This window comes from Cynocephalus volans, chromosome 17, assembly GCF_027409185.1.
Source record: "Cynocephalus volans isolate mCynVol1 chromosome 17, mCynVol1.pri, whole genome shotgun sequence".
In the NCBI taxonomy this organism is placed as follows: domain Eukaryota; kingdom Metazoa; phylum Chordata; class Mammalia; order Dermoptera; family Cynocephalidae; genus Cynocephalus; species Cynocephalus volans.
In genome coordinates this window covers 30,403,398-30,420,191 of record NC_084476.1, presented here as the reverse complement: position 1 = coordinate 30,420,191, position 16,794 = coordinate 30,403,398, and the positions used below count along the sequence as shown (strand labels likewise).

At 33.4% G+C, this 16,794-nt stretch overlaps 1 protein-coding gene across 1 annotated transcript in view; it reads left to right on the top strand.

Annotated features, from left to right (window-relative positions):
• Positions 1 to 9,046, top strand: part of TMEM38B (transmembrane protein 38B) — a 60,739-nt gene extending 51,693 nt beyond the window's left edge. The window contains exon 6 of the mRNA XM_063082315.1: positions 7,058 to 9,046. Within this exon, the coding sequence (XP_062938385.1) occupies positions 7,058 to 7,273 (216 nt within the window). The 3' untranslated portion in view covers positions 7,274 to 9,046. The remainder of the gene's footprint in view (positions 1 to 7,057) is intronic.
• Positions 9,047 to 16,794: the final 7,748 nt, after the last annotated feature.

The window sequence follows — 16,794 nt, the reverse complement described above, 5'->3', positions numbered from 1 at the left end:
TCAGTGGATTGGGAGGGGATAGATAAATGAGTCTGATCAATTAAGTGATGAAGAGGAAGTGAAAATGAAGAGTATAAACTATTTTAAAGAAATTTGGAGGGAGTGTAAACAGGAACAAAACTTGGGAGAGCAATTTGGCAATATTTGACAAAGTTGAAGATTGACATATCTTGTGACCTATTAACTCCATTTCTAGGTATGAGGAACAACCTTGTTTCCTAAGGTGTGGTACAGGACCCAATTTTTAAAATTAAAAAAAAATCAACTTTATGCAAGTATAGTTTATGTATAATAAACTATATTCAGTCTAGGAGTATGAGGGTACTTGAAAAAGGTTGTGGAAAAATGGAATTAAAAGCTAACAAGCGTCTTTCCATGAACTTTTTGAAGACCCCTAGTACATTTCGATGAGTTTGGACAAACTTGTACATCTGGGTAACCACCACCACAGTCAAGGTATGGAACATTTCTATTATTTCAAAAAGTTCCCTTGTGCCCTACCCCAGTAAAGCCCAACCACTACCCGTAATCCCAGGGTACCATTTATTTACTTTCTATCACTATAGATTAGATTTATCTTTTCTCTAGTTTCATATAAATGGAATCATATAGTATGTACTCTTTTGTGTCTGGCTTCTTTTGTTCAGTATAATGTGTTTGACATTTACCCATGTTGTGGCATATTTCTTTTTATTGCTAAGTAGCATTATATACCTCAATTTGTTTATCCAGTAAACTGTTGATGGATTTGAGGCTGTTTCAGCTTTTGATTATTTGAATAAGTTTACTATGAATAAAGTTGCTATGGACATAGGTACTTTGTGTGGACATATGTTTTCATTTCTCTTGGATAAATAACTAGGAATAGAATTGCTAGGTCATATGTAAAGTGTATGTTTAACTTTCTAAGAAACTGACACACTGTTTTCCAAAATGGTTGTACCATTTTACATTCCTACCCGCATTGTATGAGAGTTCCAGTTGTCCTAGATCTTTGCTAATATTTGGTATTGTCAGGCTTTTAAAAATTTTTTTATTTTTAAACTTTAGCCATTTTATAGGTATATAGTGGTATCTCATTGTAGTTTGATTTTGCATTTCTCTGATGACTAGAGATTTGAGCATCTTTGTACATGACCTCGTCTATGATAAAGACAGTTTTACTTATTCCTTTTTAATCTGATGTTATTTATTTATTTATTTATTTTAATTTTTATTTTTCTGGCAGCTGGGTGGAGCAGGGATCCAAACCCTTGACCTTGGTGTTATCAGCACTACACTCTCTCAAGTGAGCCACAGGCCAGCCCTGGTCTTGATGTTATTTATCTTGTTCTTGCCTTATTGCAGTGGCTAGAACCTCTAGTACAATGTTGAATGAAAGTGGTGTGAGTGGATGTTTTTGTTTTGTTCCTGAACTTAGTGGGAAAACACTTAAGTAGCCTTTTACCAGTAAGTATGATGTTAGCTATAAATATCTTATAGATGCCCTTTATCAGGTTGAGGAAGTTCCCTTCTATTCCTAGTTTGCTGAGAGTTTTTGTCAAGAATGGGTGTAGAATTTTGTCAGATGCTTTGTTCTTCATCAGTTGAGATGATCAGTTTTTTCTCATATTCTGTTAATACAGTGGATTACATAAATTGATTTTACATCAACCTTACATTCCTGTGATAAACCCCACCTAGTCATGATGTAGTATCCTTTTTGTATATTGCTGGATTCAATTTGTTAATGTTTTCAAGGATTTTTTTTTCTGTGTGTTCTTAGATGTTCATTTGTAGTGTTCTTTGTAATTTTTTTTTTGTTTTTTGTATCAGCATAAAACTGGGCTCATTAAATAAGTGGAGAAGTGTTTAATTCTCTAAAGAGTCTGATATTATTTCTTAGTAAATGTTTGATTGATTCACCAGTGAAGCCATTTGGGCCTAGAGTTTTCTTTGAGGGAAGGTCTTTGATGACGATTTCTTAGAAATAGATACAGGGCTATTCAGATTTTCTATTTTATTTGTGACCATTTTAGTAAGTTGTATTTTTCAAGGAATTTGCTGTTTCACTTAAGTTTTCGATTTTGTTGGCATGAAATTGTTCATAATTGTTTTTTGTTATCCTTTTAATGTCTGTAGAATTTGTAGTAATGTTTCCACTTTCATTTCTGATATTTGTAATTTGTGTCTTCTTTTTCCTTTTTTTAAAATCAATCTAACTAGCAGTTTATCAATTTTGTAAATTTGTTTCAAAGACCGAGATTTAGTTTCATTGGTTTTCTGTTTTACATTTTATTAATATCAGGTCTTTATTATATCCTTCCTTGTACTTACTTTGGGCTTACTTTGTTCTTCTTTTTCTATAAAGAAATGATTGATAAATTTGATTCCCATAAAATTTTTATTAAAGTTGCATGGCAAAACTTACCACGGACAAAGTCAAAATACAGCTGGCAAACTGTAATAAAATACTTAGAACATATAATACAGACAACTGGTATCCCTAATATATAACAACCTCTTAAACATTAAGGGATAAAGTATCAAAATCTGATAGAAAAATTGAAAGTTATCAACAGACATTTCACACAGAAATGAAAATGTCCCTCAGACCTATTTAAAAATGTGAAATTTACTCATAATTTGAGAACTGTTAATTAAAATAACACTGAGGTACTATTTCTTACTTACCAAACTGGCAGAAATTAAGTCTGCCTGCACGTTTTGTGGATGAGGCTGTGGAGAATCAGGCATGCTGGCAGTTTTTACTTTTCAGTCTTTTCTTGATTTCTTGAATGTTTGTTTTTCTTTTTCAATTTTTTCCCTAGCTATGCTTGTATATAAGTACCATTTATGCCCTTAAAGAACTTTCATTGTGTGTCATATTTTTCTGGGAATTTTAAAATGGTGTAACTTGAGATATTATATAAAGAATGTGGCAGTACTTTAAACAGTTCTTTTTACTTTTTACCTGATTTCTTGAATTAATATGAACTTTAACAGCAATTTGTCTAATCCATAAAAAAAATTTGGTATTTTTATCGAGATTGTATTAAATTTGTAAATTAGTTTGGGAAGCCAGTTTTATTACATAGGAAGAAAAGTATAGAGTGAGACAGGAGCGAGGACAGAGCCATGATTCAGTTCTCTAATATTTAGAGAAGGAAGACCTAGAATGGGCAACTGGAAAGGAATGGTTGATGAATTAAGAGGAAAACCAAAAGGTGGTTTTAAGGAGGATGGTTTGGTCACTTGTACTGAATGCTGTGGAGAGGTGTATTCAGATAATGTATTGTTGAATACGTGAGTGAGGGACACTTTTCTTATACCCTTTTGGGGTTACAAATAGTCATATAAGCTTTGAATAAGACTCAAACTCTGTCTTCAAGATATTATTGTCTAAAAAGGAATATGAGGACATGTACACTCTACTTTTAAACTTTATGCTGATAGGGACTAAGTTTGCTTCATTCATCACTGTATTGTGTCTGGTGTATGTAGTCAATTTTTAATATGTATTTGTTGACTGGTAAATGACCAAAATGCTCTTTCATAGGTCTGTCTGTATTTAATTCTTCCACACTTATTTATCTAAAGATATAGATCAGAAATGAACAATTCATTTGCCCAGTTTTTTGAAAAGGACCTACAATAAAAAAGTAAACCCTAAGTTTTAAATTTGAGTCATTTAGGTTAATAATTATTGATGTCTGAGTGAATTACATCACCTATGGAGAAAGCATAGAACAACCAGAAAACATGGTTGAATATGCCTTGTGTCATCAGGGGTTCATTGTAGGGGAATGTGACTTTCATTGGAAGACACTGATGAGGTTTAATGGAATAGACACTTGAGTTACACTGCAGAGGATTATTTGGAATTAGGTGGAGACAGGAAAAAATATGTTCTTGGTGGGAAGAGAGTTAATTATGCAAATTTTACTCATATAGATATATTCTGGTAGGCTTTGAATTATTCCTGTGAGGTAGGTGTTATATTTATTCATTCATTCATTGTATTCTCAATGCTAGGCACTATATAGGATATAGAAGTACGTAAGTACCATTGGTACCTTTATCAGCACCACACTCTCCCAAGTGAGCCATGGGCTGGCCCACCATTTGTACCTTTAAAGAACTTACATTGTGTGTCACATTTTTCTGGGCATTTTGAAATTGTGTAACTTGAGATATTATATAAAGAATGTGGCAGAACTTCCAAACAATTTTTTTACCCAAATTTTATATTTTAGGATATGTTGAAAATACCAAATTATCTTTAGGGCTTCTATTTTCTTTTGTTTCCTTTCCTTTTTAAGCAAGAGACCGTGAAACCAAATGCTTAGGTAACATGCCTTTTCTTTTAATAGTTGGATAAATAAAGAGACAGTTTTATATTTTGTTTGTAAAAAATAGGAATTCATTCTATTTACCACAGTTATATTTCTGTCACCTTACTAAATCAAGGCCTGAAATGAGGCTGAATTCACAGAAGTTTGTCCTTGAACCTCATAGGTCTATTTCAGCAGTAATTTCTAATGCCAGCAGTACTTCTTCACTGAGTGATGAGTCTATTGGGAGTGGGGATTGTATTAAAATACTCGACTTTGAAAAATACTTATTATAGTTCTTGTTCTCAGGAAATAACTTAAACCCTGACATTCTTCTCTTGGATTTTGTAAAATGACAATTGCTGTTTTCCTGATAGTAGACCATTGTTTTTGATCTGAATTCTTTTATATTTTATTAGCAGTCCATTAAGTCAAGCTATATGACCAAGATAATGATAGTATATCTCATTGTAACTATTCTAAAGGATAACTTAATATAAGAAAGTTCTTCCTAGGTCTTACCGAATAGTGGTATAAACTTAGAGGTTAACATTATATTCAGACTCCTTTCACTGTATATCCCTCCAAGTGCCCACATTTATATTCATGCCTTTACCTTTTACTTGCATGGTAATGACTTACAGATCTATATCCCTTACTTAAATATTTCTAGGAAAACCTCTGTTACTGTACTTACTCATTACTGTTTAATGATTACTGATTTACTTGCCTGTCTGACTAGTCTGTAAGGTCCTTGAGGGCAGGGACAACATTCAACATTTTCTGGTGTAGTGCACAAGCAGTCAGATGTAATACACAAGCAGGTTATTTTAGTCCTGTTTGTTAATGGTTGGTTTTAGACTTTGTTAGTGCTATTCTCTTTCAGGTTTGCCCTTCTAGAGTGTTAGCCTTGTGGGGACTTAATTTAAACCTGAGGTGTATCCCTGGGCAGTTACACCTTGGCTGACCTTGAACTCCAACCTGTCTTCTCATCACCAAACAGCTGGCTGCTGAAGAGTATATTCAACTCTTTGGCCTTCCAGCAATTGCTGTCTGCTAGGCTTTTGAGTTTTCTTCCTTCTTAAGTATGTACAGTTTAGAGGTTGGTACACTTCTCGAGGGCAGATGACACATGGATTTTTGGGTTTACTTCCATGTGGTTCCCTCCTCTTTGGGCTGTATTGCTCTCAAGTCCAGATGCTTTGGCCTTCTCAGACTCCAGACTCTGTCTTCTTAACCCATTGAGACTTCTACTTTCTATTTCCCTATTCTATGAATTGGCACATAGCCTTAAAAGAAAAAGCCAGGGTGATGTGGAGCTCACTTTAATCAGCTTCCTTTCTCTTAGGGATGATAGCTCTGTTAGGTTCTGCCTTTTACTGGTTGTTCTCCAGTGCCTTTTAGCAGTTGTTTTATGTATTTCTGTCTTTTATATTGATTTTGGTGAGAGACTGAGTCTGATATAAGCTCTTTAGTAAGGGCTGGCCTGAAGTCCATGTGCATGCATTTTAAAAAAAAAATTTGTTTATTTTTATTGAGGTCAGATTCACATAACAAAATTAGGTAGTTCAGAGTATGCATTTCAGTGGCATTTATACATTCACAATATTATGTATGAATACATTTTTAATTTATATAAATGGTAGTACACTGTAGCCCTTGTTCTGTCTCATTTTCATCTGATGATATGTTCTAAGAATTTTTCCCTTTTCCTTTTTTGTTTATTATTTTTCACTATTGCATAGTATGCATTTCACTTTATATTCCTTCTGTGGTGAACATCTACTTTTTCTCCAACTCTCCACTCCCTAGACTGTGTTGCAGTTAATAAGAATTTATTCTTGATTCCATTTTTCCCAAGTAAGTGGATTTGTAGATTTTTTTTGTTTTGGTTTGTTATGTTTTCTTTAGAAATTTGATTCCAAAAATTTCTAGTTTGATTCATTATCTGTGATCGGGAGGAACTGACTCTTGGAAATTCCTGGACTTTTTGGAACTATTCTGGATCTTAAAGTTCTCCCCCCAGATTTTGCACCAATCCAATTTCTTGAGCAAATCTAAACATCTCTGAGCACTGTGCATTTTGCCAGATAAAGGATTGGGAATACTCTTGGTGTCTCTGTTCCTTATATATAAAAATGTATATGGAAAAAATTGGGTGATAGAGGCTTTCTATAGTTCCTCTTAGGTGCTTTATTTTGCAATTCAATGAAAGTCTGTGACTTTAGATAATGATAGACAGTATATTTAGTAATTGAACTTAAAATCAGGGTGTTGCAAACCGCTTTGCCATTTAATAGCTTTGTGACTTTAGGCAAATTACTTAACGTTTCGGAGCCTCAGTTCCACATCTCTATGGTGAGGGTAATAATAGAGTAGTTGTATTAAATTTAAAGAGAATAACAAGGTAGTGCTTATCATAGTTCTGTCATGTTAAGTACATAGTAATGATAGCTGTATTGGTCATTTGGTGTAGGCTGCAGATGATATTTTATCTTAGTTCCTTTGAATACTAAATGTATTTTTGTGAAAATGGTATAGGGTTCATTTGACATCTAAAAATATGGTACCTTGTATTATTTTCAGTGAGTTACTTTATTTTCCATTAAGTATGTGTATAAGCTCATAAAGAACAGGGATTTTCCCTGAATCTAGCTTATTTTGCTTCTCCTGCAGATTAAATTAGTTTTGAGAAACAGAAAGCATTTTTACTTAAATTCAAAATGGAACTTTTTCCCCTCCAGATAGCCATGATGATTACAGAGACTTCTACTGTGACTTTTGCTCCTTTTGAGGATACATTGAGTCGGATGCTGTTTGGCTGGCAGCAACAGTTTCCATCACATGAAAAGAAAAGCAAAACAAAATCAACTTCCAATGGCACTGGTTCAACGGCCTCAAAACCTACAGCGGATGCTTCAGATAAGGTCAAAAAGAAGCATACGAAGAAGACTGAGTAAATTTGCTTGAGGAGCTATAGAAGACAGATTTTTTTTCTTTCATATCTACCTGGCAGATTGTGATTATATTACTATGTAGATGATGTGAAATAAAGATTATATATTATGGAGGTGACAAAAAGAAATTCTTTGTGTTTCAGGAAGACTACCCCTTTTTGGATTGTAATTCTTAAATGTTATGAGTGTATAATGTGAATTTGTTTTTCTGATTTAAAAGATTCTGTTGTGCTTAAAATTCGAATAGTTTTATATTGATAAAAGAAAGCTTTATTTTTTTTAAATGTTAGAGAAAGTAGAACTATCACTGCAAAATAACAAACATGTAAAGCTTTTTTGAAATTTAGGTATTTTTGTGCATATTTTTTATTTGAATCTATTTGAGCTTTAGTTTAACAGAATCAAACTTTTACTTCAGTTTACCATTGTAATTCCTAGGTATGGAAAACAATTTCTATATAATTTTGAACACTGACAAGGGTAAACTTTTCCTAAAACACTTTAGTATTATAAATGAATATGAATTGCTATTTTATATTTCAGATATGCACATTGTATTTTTATCCACATTAAATGGTAAATACGTGAAATTTTATTTAATTTTATTTCTAATAGTACTTTTCTACTTTTCAGTGAGAACAGAGTATTAGTATGTCTCAATCTGAAGTATGCATCAGGGGCTGGCCAGTTAGCTCAGTTTGGTTAGTGCATGGTGTTGTAATGCCAAGGTCATGGGTTCAGATAGCTATACTGGCCAGCCACCAAAAAAAAAAGTTTATCTTGTGCCCTTGTTAAAAAAAAAATAGTTTGTTTTTTTTTTTCCTCAAAAGAAAATCAGGGTATAATTTTTAATAAATTACTAATTCCATGTTTTGTTTTATAATTTTCATTTATTTCATTATAATATTCAGTTTCGTTTTCAGCTTATTTTTTCTCTATCTTTAAAATACATTTGTTTTAACTGAAGGAGAAATTATTATTCTCAGCATTTCACATGTTCTTTTTCTTATCTTGGTTGGTCTGAATACATCGGTGGTAGTTATCATAATAATGCAACAAAAAGTATTATCTCAATTTTAAAATTTTCTGTCTGTGTCTTCTTACTAGTGGCTACTTTTTCAGTTTTGTATTTGAATGTCTCTTACTAGCTTCTACGTGGTTATGTTATATTTTAATCTACATGTACATATTGTTATTAATTTTATTTTAAATGAAAACTAGTTATTTTCATATGAGAATTGCCCTTGGACATTTCATAGTAACCAGCTATCTAAGAAGAAATAGAGAGAGCAAAATATCATATGGTAGTCCATTTGAAGATTGATGACATTCTGGTTCCTTATTGACAAAATAAAATAAGAAACAAGAAAAGGTACTAAATGATGATAGATTTTTTTTGCTTTATTTTATGGTTTAAAAATCCAGTTATAACATTAAAACTCTGCAACATGATTTCTTTTACAAAACCGTGGACCTACTACCTGTATCAGGTATTTTTGGATGACTTAGAAATACTCAAATCACATTCAAATTAGAAGTTTGGACTTTTTAAAAAATTTAGCAAATATGAGTATAAATGCCAGCAGGTACTATACTTTTATTTGTTTTTTAAAAAAAGATTTTGGGAGGGAGCACTTTTGATAGCCTTGGAATGCCAAGAAGTTTATTTTTAATATTGTGACAGCATTTAAGAGTTTTATAATATATTTGATACTCTTGAGGTTAAAAACTTTAAAAAATTAATATGCTATTAATTATTGACCAGTGTTGAAGTTTGGTTTTAGCTATATTTGAAATAGTAGGAATCTTGTTTTGCACTTGTATTAAAAACAAATTTATTAAAATAAGTCATTTAGCACCAGTGGAGTATTACATTATTTTTATGTTTTTTTCTTTTATATTTTTCTTGAGGTAGGAGTTCAAGAACTCCTCTGGCTTTTTGACTGAAACAGTATACATATTCAGTAATTTACCGAGTGAGACATTGGCACAAACTTTATTAATATATGCAGGTATCCTGTAACTCTCAATTCAAGGTTCTTAGGTAAAAGCTGTACTGGATAACATAGCTTAGGCCTGCAACCTCTCGCTCGCCCTGAATCTACTCATGTTGCCTGCAGAGACTTGACTTGGAGTTAGACTCTTTACCCGTGAATGAGGCATGAATGAGGCCTGTAGACTTGCCTCACACAGCCAATAAGAGGTGGCACTGAGAAAGTCAAGATGTGGTAAGTCTTCTTCAAAGAAAAGGAGACAAAAAGCTGGAAAGAACATAGGCCAGTTTACTGCAGTCAACTCACCCTCTAATAAAATGTGGCCAAATGACTATCAAACTGATTTATCAGATTAGTCACTCTTTCTTGCTGAGGAAGTATCGAGTAAGGGCTGGAGAGAGACCAGATATTTGGGGTGGGTGAATTTTAGTGGAAATGCTGGCCTCCCTGTGGGCAGAGACCAAAAAGTAGAGAGATGAGAGAAAAGGAGGGGCACTTGTTAGTATTGTTTTTTCTTTTTTCTTTTTTTCTTTTTGGTCTCTTTCTTTAAGCCCAGACATCTCTCTATTAAAATCTACTTCAAGTCACAAGTTGATTGCAATTGAGTGGAATGTTAGAAATGGAATAATATGTTCAAGAATGTTCTCCCTCCCTCATGCAAAGCCCCTTATAGTGTTTGCCCCTAAGTATAATTCATATCCTTGGTGATGTTTATTCATTTGTTTATTCAACAAATATAGAGTACTAGTTATGGGTCAGGCTCTGAAAAAGCAGAAAACAAGACAATGGCCTGCTTTTTTGGAGTTTCCAGTCTAGTGGTAGAGAGACATAATAAACAAAAGTGTTATTGTGGTGATAATAAAGGTTATGAATAAATATGAAGCAGGATCTAAGGATAGAAAATGAAGGAAGTGGAGTTTTTTTTTTTTTTTTTTTTTTTTTTGAGTTGTTTGTTAAAATAGGATTGTTAGGCCTTTCTGTAAAATTCATATTGGCAGAGACCTGAAAGACGAGAGGGAGCAAGCCATGTAGACATCTGGGTAAGTGCACGGGTCATACTATTCCTTTATATGCTTGAATTTTAGATGATTTTGTTTTGAAAAGTTATTGAATTTATTTTTCTTATTAAGTACAGTTTTCTCTCTGTAGTTTTTAATAGATCTATTTCTTTAACAAAATTTTTGCTTTTACAGTATTTTTCTTTTGAGGTAAAATTTGCATACAATAAAATGCCCAAATTTTGTCTGTACATACACTGAGTTATGACATATGCATACAGCTGTATAACTTAAACTCTTATCCAGATATGAAGATTACTGGCACCGCAGGAAGTTCCTTTCCAATTAACCCCCCTGTCCCCACTGAACTTAATATAAATGGAATCATGCAGTTTGTTCTCTTTCACAGAGACTTCTTTGAAACTCAACATAATGCTTTTGAAATTCATCTGTCTTGTTTCATTTATCAGTAGTTCATTCCTTTCTAGTTGCTTAGTAATGTTCTACTATATGGATATACTGCAGTTTTTAAAATCCTATTGATGCATATCAGGGCTATTTCTAGTTTGAGGTATTCTGGATAAGCTACTATGAACATTTTTGTACAAATCTTGTGATGAACATGTGTTTATATTTCTTTTGGGCACATACCTAGGAAGAGATTTACTGAGTTTTGCAAAAAACTTTTTCCAAAGTGGTCATACCATTTTATAGTCCATAAAAATGTATGAGAGTTTCAGTTGCTCTACTTCCTTACTCAGGATTAATGTAGTCAATCATTTTAATTTTATCAATTTCTAAGGGACAGTGTGTAGTTTTTATGATTGTAATTTGTATTTCTCTTATAATGATGAGCACTTTTTGTGTGCTTATTGGCCATTTGCATATCTTCCTCTGTGAAGTGTCTGTTCATATCTTTTGCCCATATTTTATTAGATTTGCCTTTTCATATTAAGTTGTAGGATTCTTTTTTTATATATCTTAAACATCCTTTGATAAATATTTTATATATTTCTTTCTGGTCTGTGGCTTAACCTATTCATTTTTATAATGATGTCTTTTAGTGAACAGAAGTTTTAAATTTTGAAGTGGTGTAATTTCCCAATGTTTTCTTTGATAGTTATTGCTTTCTGTGTTTTAAGAAACTTTGCCTATCCCCAAGTCATGATGATATATGCCAATCTGAGGAACACCAAATAAAAGAGTGCCTAGAGACACCTAAAAGAGAAATACTTTATATTGTATGTAAAGCAGTAATTCTGTTACTCACTCAGGCCTAATTTTTGGTTCTGTTTCCTGAAGATCATTGTATACCTTTTATATGTGGTCACTTTTTCTGTACTTATGCTATAGGCTACAGGAATTTAGGGTGTTTCTATTTATGTCTTTGAAGGGGCTTTCTGTGGGCAGGCTTGACCTTGGTTTATCACAATTCTGGTGTTTAGAAGAGTGAATAAGAATGTGATGATAGCAAATATTTAAAAAAATAAAGTACATTTTATATAAACTCAGTGTAGTTACAGGGTTAAAACAAAGTTGGTTGAGAAGATAGTGGTTCATACTGAAATATATGAACTAAGTGCATATTTGTAGTGACAATGTGGACTAATGATTTGGTATATGTATTAGTCCATTTATGTTGCTATAACAAAATACACGGAACTGGGTATTTTGTAAAGAAAATGAAATTTATTTGCTTACAGTTTCTGAGGCTGGGAAGTCCAAAGTCCATCTGTTGGTGGCAACAGTGACCCAGGGGTCTCACATTGCAGGATGGTGGAAGCAGAGCAGAGAGAGACAGACTCTCCTCTTCTTTCAAAGCCCTCAGAACCATAACCCCTGACCACCATGTTTAATCCATTCACTATGGCATGGTCCTACAATCCAATCCACCTCTTTAAGACTCCACCTTTCAATTACCATAATAGGATTTCCCACCTTCTTAACAGTCACAATGGCGGCTAAGGTTCTAATACATAAAACTCAGGGGGGACACAATTAAAGCTTCAGTGAGTTTTGGGGGGACAGAATTCAATCCACGACAGTATGCAAATCAGACCCTAGGCTAACTTAAATGGCAGACTGTCAGGTGATCCATGACAATATGAAGTTATGTAGCACATTTAACTGAAGATGAGAAGTACTACTTACTTCTACGTTTAATAAAGAGAATTAAGATTTAAGTGGGATCAAGAAAAAAAGAAATTTATGTGGTGGGATTATTATCAGCAAACAGTGGTTTAGTGGGGGGAAGAGAAAAGGGAAGGACTCCTCCTAGACAAATTTAGTGACTTTAGGTGTTTCTTTAGCCCCTATAGAATTGTAGTATTAGTAAAGGGAATAAAATTGAAGAATATTTGGATTTTTATAAATATTTTGTGTAATCATGCAAAACAACTTAAAATTCAGTGTAATTTCAATAAAAATAGACTAGACTGAAACCTTTTTTGACAATAATATGAAATGAAAGGAATCTGCTACAGTAGCTGCTAAGCAGCATTGTTATATGTGACATCTTAATGAGCTATGATAGGAAGTATATAGCTTCTTGATTAAATTTGCAGAAGACATTAGGTGTTCTGAAAGCCTGTGATGACAAGAAAAATTCAAAGGACTAATACGTTTGGAAAATGATTCAGCTCAAAAAATGTAAGTATGTCTGGAGAGAAATATATAAGGCCCAAACCTAAGGAAATATGCATGCATTTTGTAATAAACTTTGGATGACAGAAATTAATGAAATATTAATGCATTATAGCCTTTATTTTGAGAATCCTAACAGTTTGGGGGTTCTATTCCTGAGGAAGTAGGGAATAATTCATATTGGAGGACAAATCCAATATGAATTTGCTCTGACTGCTGACTTTAAAGGACTGTTTTTAAAATAAGATAATCTATGTGAAATTGTTTTTAAAACATTTTTTACAGAGAAGAGTCTAGTTAACTTACTAGAAACCCAAGTTGAATATAGTTTGTAGTGTAAATAATATGCTCCAACCATTTCCCATACTTAAATCCCACAAGCCAGTAGTCCATTCTCATTACACTGTTATTGTTTTTATTACTATTGTTGTGATGCTGTAGCGATATGATGGCATTATAGTAGAGGAGCGGAGTCACTCTGTGTGGCATTCTGATTCATGCATTTAAATAATTCTGTCATTTCTATCACTGTATCGCTATGCCAGCCATCACGTTCGCATTTCATGTTTGATCTTTCATGTATTCAGTTGGAAACAAGTCCTCAAAAGCTCACATTATTCTTCCCTGTAAGTTTTCACTATGTATTATGACAAATTTTGTGATAATTAAATCCATTTGAACACAACCTTGAAAAATGTTTCCAGTCTTTCACCCTATATAGTTGTGTATTCAGGGGACTTCAGGTTTGGTCCTGCCTCCGTATCTTGAGCAATGTTATTAGTGGTTACTCTTAGTGAAGGTGACTTGAAGCCAAACTCCAGAATCTTTAAAGTAATGTCAAATCCCTCTCCCAACCAAATTCATGGAATGCTAGGCCACCCCAGGGCAGTGGGAATGATACAAATTTTGTTAATGGTGACTCCCTAGAGGTGGCAGTGATTTTAGCCAGTAGGTGCTGGAGTACTTATTGCTTGTGGGATGAGGCAGTTGAGAAATGTTGGAGCAGAAGGTGTGGATGGCAAGAACAAGGCTGGGGATTTTCTAGGAAGACTTGAGTCTCCTCAGAATGGCTCCAGGGAGGAAAAGTGCTGCTTGTGCCAGTACAGTTACCCCCAAATACCAGGTTTGAAATAAGGTGGCAGAGGATAGATCTGCTCCAGTTGCCATCAAGGCTGCAGAGTAAAGTTCTTTCACAGCCATTGAGGTATCTTAATTTCCTAATAGACCTCTTAGCAATTGACTCTATTTCATTTAACACTACCTTCCAAGATACAAATCTAGAACCTTCATTCCTTCCACTTACTCCTTGGTGACTAACTCCCCCTACAAAAGATAATAAAGCCTTCCAAAATATTGTTAGTTTTAGTTTTGCCAATAGTTTTGCTAAGCCTCTCTCTGAGGACAGGAAGCCATTTCAAGAGAATCTTTGCAGAAAAAGGAAGATCTGCAAGGTGACTTTCAGTCTGTCATTGACTGTATCAAAATGTAGCTGACAATTTGCTGTAGAAGACACATTAAAATACTTATTTAAACTCTGACAAGGCATGTCCCTCAAAGGACACCCCACTATATGAATCTGAAGGAGATAAATTCAATTCAGCCAAGGATGAGAGGAAATTGTCAAGGTAAGTAATCTATATTAGAACAGTAACATTTCTTTAAAAAAAAAATTCAGATTTGCATTTAAAATTTGTAATTGATATGTAACATTCAGAAAAGTGCATAAATCATAAGTGTTTGTTTTGTTAAATGGTCACAAAGATCATATACCCATGTAACCACAATGCAGCTCAAGAAATGAAACATCTGTATCCCATTTTCTAATCACTATTCTTCCTTTTTCCTCAAAGGTAACTAAAATTCTGATTTCTAATAGCAGATGTTTGTTTTGACTGTTTTTGAACTTTATTAAAATGGAATTAGATTGTATTTATCCTTGTGTTTCTGACTTAATATGCGCATTACTGTGTGTGTGAGATTCATCTATATTACTTTGTGTAGCTGTAGTGCATTTTCATTGTTAGTATTGTATTGTATGAATATACCACAATTTGTGTATACATTCCATTGTGTTGATGGAAATTTAGATTGTTTCAGTTTGGGCTATTGCAAATACTGCTTCTATTAAAATTCTTGTGCGTATCTTTTAGTGCACGTGTGCACATTTTTTTGTTTGTTTTTTGTTTTTTTCCTCCCATATATTCTTAGGAATGAAAGGTGCTGGGTCATGGAGTGTGAGCGTATTCAACTTTTGTAGGTAGCCAACAAAAAAGTTTTCCACAGTAGCTGGCTTAGGCTTAATTTGAATTCCCACCAGTAGTGTCTGAAAGTTCCAATTCCCCTCACATCCTCACCAATACTAAGTATTATATATCTTTTAAATTTAGTAATTTTGGTGAAGGTATAGTAGTATCACCTGTTTTTTAATTTCTATTTCTCTGATGACTAGTGAAGTTGAACACTTCAAATAAGTTTATTGGTTATTTGGAAATCCTCTTTTGTGAAGTGTCCCAGTTTCTCGCCCGTTTTTTTTTTTTTTTTTTTTTTCTGTTGGGTTGTCTATTTTGTTGGTGTAGAGGGTGTGTGTGTGTGCGTGCGTGTTGTGTGTGTGTGTGTGTGTTTAAGGATAAGAACTCTTTGGCACTTGTATGTATTGCAACTATATTCTTCACTATGTCGGCTTGCATTTTCACTTTCTTAATAGTTGAGCATCCTGAACAGAAGTTCTTAATTTTAACATAGTCCAATTTAGTAATATTCCCTTTATAATTAAAGCTTTTTTGTCTTATTTAAGAAATCTTTCCTTATCCCACAGTTATGATGATATTCTCCTATGTTATCTTATAGAAGCTGTGTCTTTTATTCTAAGATCCATATTCCATCTGGAATTTATTTTTTGTATAGTGTGAGCAAGGAGTCAACTTCCTTTTTTTTTTTTTTCTTATATGGATATCCAGTTGATCCATCATCAATTATTGAAAAATGAATTGGCGAGGGGCCATGAAAAATGATTACATTGTATAATGTTGAACATACTAATTATCCTGATTTGAGCATCACATATTGCACACAGGTATTTATATTCAACTCTGTACCCCACAGATATATACAATAAACTGTGCTTCAAAAAAAAAAAAAAAAAAAGAAAAGTGCCACTTTATCATAAATCAGGAATCCATACAGGCATGGAAATGTTCTGGATTCTGTTTGGTACATTGTTCTATTTATCTATCCTTGTGCCATACCACATTATTTTAACTACTGTAGCTGTGTAAGTCTTCATATCCAGTAGAACAAATCCTTCCACTTTGATCTTTTTTGAAGTTTTATTGTCTATTCTTGTGCCTTTTGCTTCCATATAAATTTTGGGATTATTTTGTCAATTTCCACAAAAATAAATTGCTGGAATATGTATTGGGATTGCATTTTAAATTTAGGGAGAATTGACATTTTTATTATTGAGTCCTCCAACCAGAAGAAGCATGCTATATCCCTCTATTTCTCTTAGCTATGTTGTAGTTCTATCTGTAGAGATATTGCATATATCGCATTTCCATCACCTCTAAAAGGAAACCCTGTGCTTGTGAGCTCTTAGTCCCAATTGCTTCCTTCCTTCAACACCCACAACCACTAGAGTACTTTTTGCCTCTATGGATTTGTCTATTCTAGACATTTCATATAAATGGACGCATATATTATGTGTCCTTCTATGTGTGGCTTTTTAAACTTAGCATAATGTTTTCAAAGTACATCCACGTGGTAACAAATTAGTTCCATAAGACTCCCCTTATGAGTCCAAGTACTTGCCGTTATAGGATTGCCAATCACACCTGCCAGACAGAACTAAAGGAAAGGCTTTTTAATTTTGGAAGACATTGGCCAGGATACA